The sequence below is a fragment of the Rutidosis leptorrhynchoides genome, chromosome 2 (genome assembly GCF_046630445.1).
Source record: "Rutidosis leptorrhynchoides isolate AG116_Rl617_1_P2 chromosome 2, CSIRO_AGI_Rlap_v1, whole genome shotgun sequence".
Lineage (NCBI taxonomy): Eukaryota > Viridiplantae > Streptophyta > Magnoliopsida > Asterales > Asteraceae > Rutidosis > Rutidosis leptorrhynchoides.
The window spans coordinates 505,755,200-505,765,026 of record NC_092334.1 but is presented as its reverse complement, the minus strand read 5'-3'; the positions used below and the strand labels follow the sequence as shown (position 1 = coordinate 505,765,026).

General features: G+C 31.5%; 1 protein-coding gene and 1 non-coding gene across 2 annotated transcripts; both read left to right on the top strand.

Annotated features, from left to right (window-relative positions):
• Positions 1-2,658: 2,658 nt before the first annotated feature.
• Positions 2,659-6,277, top strand: LOC139889516 (uncharacterized). The gene is made up of 4 exons (XM_071872463.1): positions 2,659-3,037; positions 3,133-4,868; positions 4,961-5,837; positions 5,914-6,277. The coding sequence occupies exons 1-4, from the start codon at positions 2,962-2,964 to the stop codon at positions 6,084-6,086; spliced, it is 2,862 nt and encodes a 953-aa protein (XP_071728564.1). The 5' UTR covers positions 2,659-2,961; the 3' UTR covers positions 6,087-6,277.
• Positions 6,278-9,723: 3,446 nt separating this feature from the next.
• On the top strand, positions 9,724-9,795 carry TRNAD-GUC (transfer RNA aspartic acid (anticodon GUC)). Its single transcript has one exon. It is a non-coding gene; the product is annotated as a tRNA-Asp (tRNA).
• Positions 9,796-9,827: the final 32 nt, after the last annotated feature.

Below are 9,827 nucleotides of genomic sequence, written 5' to 3'. Positions count from 1 at the left end.
AATAGGTTTAAAAGTATGCAAAATTAGGTCTTAAAGGTCATCATCATTCATCATCAAACAAAAGGTGTAAAGTAAGTTTCGTTCATGAAAAGAGTTTAAAACAAAGGCTGAGTTCGGTCAGTCACCACGGCCTCTATACCTACTGAAAAAAGGTGAGACCAGTGGCCATGGCTCCGCATATGAGTCCTTTAGTTGTGGTAAAAATCCCAGAAGCAAACTAGTCTTCGTTTGACCGTGGAGACGGTCTAAGTGCGAGTAGGTCAGAATTTTCAGCACAACGTTAAAAGACATAGTGATGATCGGAGGGCCATAAATCCTAAACCGTAACTCGGATTAAGACGAGTCCTAAATGAAAAGTTATCTACTCGAACAGAGCTATCTGAAAATCATCTTTACAGTAGCTCAGGTCATACGGGTCAGACACAGAAACAGTAAAACTGTAGGTTCCGGTGGTTCTTGGTACTCGATGCTTATCACGGTTCTCATCCTTGATGCATATAGCTTCAAGTGTACAACTCGTTGATGTGTTTGCATCATCTTAACCAAGGTTTCACCATCATAACACTTGTGTAAGTCCAAGACATGTAGCACAACTCATTTAAGTGTTGCAAGTGTTTTGATGAACCAAAGTTACATCAAAGTCTTAGATCCGACACATACATGAACTATAAAAGTAATATTGAATTATAAACTAGAAAGTAAACTAACTAATCAAGATCTTAGGTTGTAGAACATAGTTCTTAGTTTGATCTTGAAGATCCAAGACTCAAAAGTCTAGATCTAAAGTTATTAAGTTAAATTTAACACAAGTGTATGAAGTTATAACTAAAGAGTTACACTTCCATGTTCTTGAACTTTCAAGTTAACTTTAGTTCAAGATAGTATGAGATCAAGACTAACTTGTAATACTTGACCATTTAAACTAACAAACATGAAATTAAAGTGCATAATACAAAGAAATAAACTAAATAAACAAGTAATAAGTTCATGGGTTTCATACTTTTAAAGATTCAAGCCTAAGTCTTGATCTTTAGAAAGTAAACTTTAAGTTTACTTCATGAACACAAGTATGATTTTAACTCATGAACTTTAATCTTCTAAAACTTTAAATGTAGAACATAAACTTGGAAGTTTAAGTTCTCTTATGTTCTTGTAAATACAAGATAAATGAAGAACAAACTAGCAAGTTTGATTCTTGATAATTAGTAAGTAATAACTAACAAATACAAGTAACTAAACAACAACAATGAGCAAGTAATTAAGCAATAACATAAAACAGTGATGATGATGATTATGTGTGTTGTTGCTATGGTTTTAAAGGGGAAGAGAAGAAAAGTCTCATAATACTTACAAGAGTTAGAGAGAAAAGAGAGAAAGAAATGAGAGAAAAATATGAGAGAAAATGCAAGCAAGTAATGTGTGTGTGAGAATGAGAGAATAATACTAGTAATATGTAACAAAAAAAAAAGATTTTGAATCCTCCCCACACCAATAAAAGTCGACGGTTTAGGGGGAAGAGAAGAGGGAAGGTTTTGTTCACTAGTTACTTGTATGTAAAGTCTTAAAAGTTGGTTAATATGGGTGTTTACATGGGGAGGAGTTGTAACTAGATTCCTTAAGTAATAAACTAACTAGTTAAGTCATAATGTGGTACTTACATGTGTAAAGATGGGCTAGTTAATCCAATAAGGTTGTAGAGTGGGCTAACATGTCCATTAATACTAATAAAAGCCAAGTTTCATGTAAGTAACAATTTAATCCAATAAGAGCCCAAGTAATTAATTAGTAACCATAATTAATTAAAAATGATTAATAAAAATTAATCATGAATGTAAATAATATTTGAAAATATTATTCGTGTAATGTACGTGTGTCACAAAGACGTTTCGGGCATTCAAAGTCTTGTATGATCAATCATGGTAACGAGTAAATGTATAACAATACATTCGTTTAATCACAAATATTAATAATAAATATTAATAAGTAAACGTTGGAAAATCCAAGGTCGTTACATTGTGTTTATATATAACTAGTGTTCGAATCCTCGCTTCGCGCCGGAGGTTCGATTTTCAATGTATTTTATTGCGTTTAGTTTGTAAAATTATTTCGTGGCTAACGATGATGTCGTTGAAGCGCAATTCGAGTTGAACTAAAAGGTATAACCCGTGAAAGATTTAAATGTTATTTTAAATTAACAGTATATGTGCATCTCCGCGTTTCGCTCTGGAATTGTCGATTTTTAAAAATTTAACGCAAAATAAACATGTATGAAAAGTACCCCAAATATTTAGCGTTTTTTAAAAAGCATCCGTTTTGCGTATAGCTAGTGGCATTGTGTTCCTAAAATTATTTCGAGTTTAACGATTGTGTCGGAAAAATTTGACTCGATGCGAGCGAGAAGATATGACCCGTTGAATATTTGGGTGGAGTCTATTTAAGATTTTTTATGAAAATGATAATTTGACACTTTACCCCCTTGTATGGGGGTCGATTTGATTTTTTGGGAAAAGTGTGGAAGGCTTTGTTGTGCAAATGAAATTTAGTTAAGTATAAAAAAATAAAAAAAATTGAAAAGTTGAAAATGCCCTTACTATTTATTGTCACTTTCTGTTTTAGATATATAGTATAGGTATAATTATTAAATGACTTTTTTGCTCAGTTGGTCCCTCTATTATACCCCAAATCGCTGGTTTGGTCCCTCAGTTTTTAATTTGGCAATCAGAGTCCCTTTATTATTTTAATTTTGCAATTGGAGTCTTCCGTCTAACGGACATCCAAATCGAACGTTAACTCCCATCACGTGAGTTACACGTGATGGGTAATATCGGAATTAATTTTAATTCTTGGTACTGAATAAACCCAAACGGGTATGGTCCCCCACTTTTATCCACCGATTTTCACACTCATCCCTCCAAATAGTGTTAACCACGAAGTAAAACCTAAAAGCAAAATTGATTATCAATGGATGATTCAATGGATGATTCATGGACTATTCGTACATCAGAAACTGATCAAAAGGCTATCGACCAATTATACGGTATGTTTTATGCACCCAAAGCTCATAATTCTGTGGAACCCTAAATATTATTAGGTAATTGTTTTGTTAACTTTAATTTTTTACACATTTTTCAGATGTATACCCTGATTTGTTCACGATTGTGTTACATCATGGTGGATATTTTAGAATGGGTAGTGAAGTTGTGTACACAGAAGGTAAAATTGATTACATTGATTGTTTTGACATTGAAAAGTTTTGTTTAGGACAACTGGATTCAGTCATGCAAGAATTAGGTTATGATCCCACCAGGTCTGTGGTATATCGTTTTCTTAAACCCAATACAAACATGGATACTGGGTTAAATCTTTTAAATGATAATGAACATAGGGACTATTTGCTTAGTTGTCTAGAAGATGGTGATGTGATTTATAGGCAAATTGATGTGTATGCTGAACATGAGGATATGAAAGGGAAGAGGTTATGGTCAGAACAAATTAATAATGATAACTTAGTAGTTGGTGGTGTTCACAGTGATGGGAGCTTAGTAGAGGGTGATAACAGTGAAGGTAGTGACTCTGAGGATAGTGATTACATTGTTGATGATGAAAATGAGATTTTGGATGTTCATGTAGAGATGAAAGATTTTAATTTTAACATTGATAAGAATGTAGAGTTTATGGGAAATGGCTGTAACTCATTTGAAGATGATGAGGTCAATATTGAGGGTACAGAATTGGAAGTGTTGAACAATGATGGTTTTGAAAGCTATGATTCTCAAAGTGATGAAGAAGGGGTAAGGAAGAAGAGAATTCGTAATCATAAAAAGGAGGTTGAAGGTAGTGTTCAAGTGGGAAAAACTATCTTCTATCTTGGACAAAAGTTTGAAAGTAAATCAGAGGTTAGGCAAGCTGTGAGAATGCATGCTATTGAAACTAGGAGAAAGCTAGTTATTGTTAAGAATGACAAAAGAAGAATTAGGGTTAAATGTGAAGGGTTGTGTATAAATTCAAAAGGTGGTGAGATAGTTAGTCAAAGTGATTTGTCAAAGAATACAAAATGTGATGTGGGGCCCAGTAACTTAAGAGTTAAAGGTGGTGTAGTTGGGAAGAGTAAAGAGAAAGTGACTAGTCAAATTAAAAAAGCAGGGGAATCTTGTAGTGGGAAGACTAACAAATGGGCAAAAAGGGAATTACACATTGTTTGTGAGTGGGTGTTGTTGGTATCCAAAGAAAAAGATAGTGAAGAATGGGAGGTTAGAACCTACAGACACCAACATGAATGTCAACCTGCAAGAATACTAAAATTCTGCACTTACCAATTTTTATCAAATCGGTTGGTACCTCAAATTCAAAAGAATCCAAAGATACCAATTAAAGCTGTCAGATCATATTTGGAAACAGAAACTGAATTAATCATCAGTGAGCATAAAGCATATCGTGCTGTGAGAAAGGCAACAAAGATGATTCAAGGGGATTATAAATCTCAGTATGCTGAGCTCAGAGATTATGTTTGTGAATTAAAGAGAGGTAATGTTGATACTACTGTTAAGTTTGAGGTTGAGCCAGGAACCCTAAAGTCTGAAACTAGGGTTTTCAAGAGAATTTACATTTGTTTGGGACCATTGAAGAAGGGTTTTAAAGCAATAGGTAGAGATCTACTTGGGTTGGATGGTGCTTTTATGAAACAACCTGCAACTGGTTGTATTTTGAGTGCTGTAGGGGTTGATTCAAACAATGGCATATATCCTGTAGCATATGCCATTGTTGAACAAGAGTGTGGTTCATCCTGGACTTGGTTCTTAGAGTGCTTGGGTCAAGATCTTGACTTGTCTACCAATTCTAACTTTACTTTTATCAGTGACAGGCAAAAGGTAAAAATTACTTGTTTAATTCATATTTAATTTAATTACATTACATTTGTTAATGGTTAGTTACTTTAACTTTTATTGTTTTATGCTGTTAGGGTTTAATACAAGCTGTTACAAATGTGTTTCCTTGTGCTGAGCATAGACATTGCCTTAGACATATTCATGGGAATATGAAAGGGGATTTCAGGGGTGTTGCTTATAAGAATCACTTGTGGAGATGTGCTAGTGTAACAACAGTTCCTGAGTTTGAGCAGGCTATGCAACAATTGAAGGAGTTTGATAATGAAGCTTTTGTTTGGTTAGCTAAAATTCCTGCCCATCAGTGGGCAAGGAGTCATTTTACAGGAAGGGCTGTATCAGATGTGTTGCTCAGTAACATGTGTGAGTGTTTCAACAGATGGTTAGTTGATGCACGTGACAAACCCATAGTTACAGCTTTAGAATACATCCGAGAGTATTGCATGAAGAGAATTGTTAATGTAAAGAAAAACATTTCCAAGACTAATGGCCCTTTAACACCTGCAGCCACCAAATTGTTTGAGAAAATCAAATCTGAGGCTCACCAGTGTACTGTCTTATGGGGTGGAGATCAAAGGTACCAAGTGAGTGGAAAAGTTAATCAATATGTTGTGGATATGGAGACTAGATCATGTGCTTGTAGAAAGTGGGAACTAACAGGGATACCTTGTAAGCATGCAATTGCAGTGTTTTATAACATGAGTGAAAATGGTTTGGAAACTGGTGAACCAGAAACATGGGTTCATCCAGTGTATTTGTTAGATACATGGATCAAAACTTACCAATACACCATTGAGCCATTGAATGGGAGAAGCTTATGGCCAAAGGCAGAAGGCATGTTCACTCTGGTATCACCAAAGACTATTTCCACACCTGGTCGTCCAAAAAAGAAAAGAAGGTTGTCCAAAAATGAAGTTGATGTCATTGGTGATAGTGGTAAACTTAGCTCAAAAGGTATGCTCATTTTATTTATTAATTACATCTAGTACCATTTCAATTAATATGGTATTTATTTTGTTAATATTTATAGGCAAGCTAAAGAAGTGTGGCACATGTGGTACTTATGGACACAATAAGAGTACTTGTACAGGTGAGAAGAAAAGAAGTGGGAATGTGGATAACAAGTGGACAAAAAAGACAGTGAAAGTTAAGCTATCTTCAAAGAAGACAATGGTAGTTGGAAAAGGGAAGAAGAAGAAGTGAATGTTGGTGGTGGTTTGTGTTTTAATCATGTGTTTTATGTCTACTTAAAACTTGTTATGTGACTTGGTACAATGTTTGTATTTTATTAAGGTGTGTTGTTGTCTTTTGGTAAGTTTAAGCACATTTGGTAACTGGTACTACGTACTTATGTTGACTTTTGGAATCTATGACATTTGGTAATGCTTGTATGTTTGTCATTTCACTTTAGTTACAATGTATTGTCTGTATGTTTGTCATTTCACTTTAGTTACAATGTATTGTCTTGTGTTTTTGGTTACACTGTATGACTTTGGTTACAATTTATTGTCTACACTTGGAGTCATTGTCTTGTGTTGTAAGGTTACTGATACACATATAAAACAGATGCAAAATTTAACAAAACAACCTTCATTCCATTACCATTACCATTTTACAAAGTACATCATACATACACCACAATTTCAATGACTAAAAAAATAAATACCAAACACAATCCAGCTAAATATACACATCATCTTCCAATTCGTCTCTCTTTTTTCTGCATCTTTGAGCTTTTCATCCACTTCCATTTTGGCATTCATAAGTGTAGCTAGGGCATTGATTGTATTTGGAGGATCATACCAAGCAAAGAAGTCGCACCTAGTGATCTGAGCAACAACATAAACAGGAAATGCTAACATCTTGTTAATTATTTCATAAAATTCGAAACAACATAAACAATCTTACCTTTTTTTCACATGTATAGAATCGACGTCCAGGGTTAGATTCAGTGCCAGATATTCGAATTACACAAGGTCGACCACACCAGCATTCCATTGTTATCGATTTGTAGCTCCAATTTCTGATTAATACGTTATGTAAATGAATTAGGGTTTCAAGTGAGAAGAGAGTGAAAAGCGGAGGATGAAAGTGGGGACCTTACCCGTTGGCGTTATTAAATACCAAAAAAAAAAAATTTAATTCCGATAATACCCATCACGTGTAACTCACATGATGAGAGTTAACGTTCGATTTGGATGTCCAGTTGACGGAGGGACTCCAATTGCAAAATTAAAATAATAAAGGGACTCTGATTGCCAAATTAAAAACTGAGGGACCAAACCAGCGATTTGGGGTATAATAGAGGGACCAACTGAGCAAAAAAGTCTTATTAAATTAAAGAGACGATTGCATTTTTTTCTCCTCTTTTTTCTACGACGAGTAGGGATACTATATGTTCATACAAATCTATAACTGACTACATCTATCTATTTAGTTAATAATAAATCTTTACTTTTTCATGCTTATGAAGTTTGTGCCAGAACCATAGTGTCACAAACTCACACCAAGGTTGTATTCTGGAGTTTTTCTTTTAGTATTGTCGAGATTTATTTAGGATGAAAAGGATAAGAGATTAATAGATTAAAAAATAACAGCAATTCTCGAGTTTTAAATTTCAGTAAAAATGAGAGGAGATGAGATGATTAGAAAGGATAGTACATTTAGATTTTGTCACCAAAACTCTCCGCCCATATTTAGACGGATTGGAAAGGATAGTAAAACACTCTCATCCCCTTTCTTCTCCACTATTTTCCGCTAAAAGAAAGACTCGAGAATACAACGTTTGCGGAAAAGAATGGAGAAGAAAGGGAATGAGAGTGTTTTACTATCCTTCCCAATTCGTTCAAATATGAGCAGAGAGTTTTGGTGACAAAATATAAAGGTACTATCCTTCCTAATCATCTCCTCTCCTCTCATTTCCGCTGAAATTTAAAACTCGAAAATCGATGTTATTTTTTAATCTATCAATCTCCTCTCATTTCCATCCTAAATAAATTTCGAGAATATAGCCTAAGAAAAACCAGTTGAAACATGCATTTGTTGTGTGTTAGTAGTCACTTATATACTATAGTGTTTTATATGGTTTAAGTCTCTCATATATATAAGTTTATTTTTACCTTTACCTTATATTATATTATATTATATTATATTATATTTATATTTATATTTATATTAATATTTATATTAATATTTATATTTATATTTATATTTATTTATATTTATATTTATATTTATATTTATATTTATATTTATATTTATTTATATTTATTTATATATATATTTATATTTATATTTATATTTATATTTATTTATATTTATATTTATTTATTTATATTTATATTTATATTTATATTTTTATTTATATTTATATTTATATTTATATTTATATTTATATTTATATTTATATTTATATTTATATTTATATTTATTTATATTTATATTTATATTTATATTTATATTTATTTATATTTATATTTATATTTATATTTATATTTATATTTATTTATATTTATATTTATATTTATATTTATATTTATATTTATATTTATTTATATTTATATTTATATTTATTTATATTTATATTTATATTTATATTTATATTTATATTTATATTTATATTTATATTTATTTATATTTAAATTTATTTATATTTATATTTATATTTATATTTATATTTATATTTATATTTATATTAATATTTATATTTATATTATATTATATTATATTATATTATATTATATTATATTATATTATATTATATTATATTTATATTATATTTATATTTATATTTATATTTATATTTATATTTATATTTATATTTATATTTATATTATATAATATTATATTATATTATATTATATTATATTATATTATATTATATTTATATTTATATTTATATTTATATTTATATTTATATTTATATTTATATTTATATTTATATTTATATTTATATTATATTATATTATATTATATTATATTATATTATATTATATTATATTATATTATATTATATTTTGCACACTAAAAGAGATGTGAATTAGTGTAGTTTTAGTTATATCTGATTGTAGTTTTGACTTTGCGTTCACATTGCAAACGGTCCCTCAACTTCGCCTATATTTCCACAACGGTCCCTCAAGTTTACACATTTTAAGGGGTAAAAAGTGTAAATATATAATTTAATTAAAATATAAGAAACTAATTCCACCCGAATTTATAACGGGCCCTATTTTCTCGCTAGGTGCGAGTTAAATTGTTCAGAGACCACCGTTCAACTCGGAAAAATCTTATGAACCCAACGGGACTAACTATGCGCGAAACGGACACTTCTCAAAAAACGCTAAACACAACGACAATCCGTATCTTCCCGCTCGGCACGAGATAAATTTTTTCGACGACAGCGTCAGACTCGAAATAATTTTATGAACAAAACGATACTAACTACGTTCTAAACGGACACTTTTTAAAAAAACGTTAAACACAACGACAACCCGTATCTTCATGCTCGCCGCGAGTTAAATTTTTTCGCCAGCACCATTAGGCACAAAATAATTTTATCAACAAAACGAAACTAACTACGTTCGAACCGGACATATTTTAAAAAACACTAAAGACGACGACACCAACAACGACGCATAACAGATGGCCCGTTTACACTTCTGTAAATAAAACTGCGTTAAATATGAATACGCTGGCCGAAAGCCCCCACCGCATTGCGCGGGCGGTCCGGACTAGTTATTACTATGTTCAAATAACTTTACAATTTTAGACATTTCTTTATTAATAATTCCAGAGATAAACTATACTATTAATTTTAAATAACTCGTTTAAGTAACATCAAGTCGTTGTAGTATAGTGGTAAGTATTCCCGCCTGTCACGCGGGTGACCCGGGTTCAATCCCCGGCAGCGGCGTTATTATTTTTAAATTTACTTTTTGTTATATT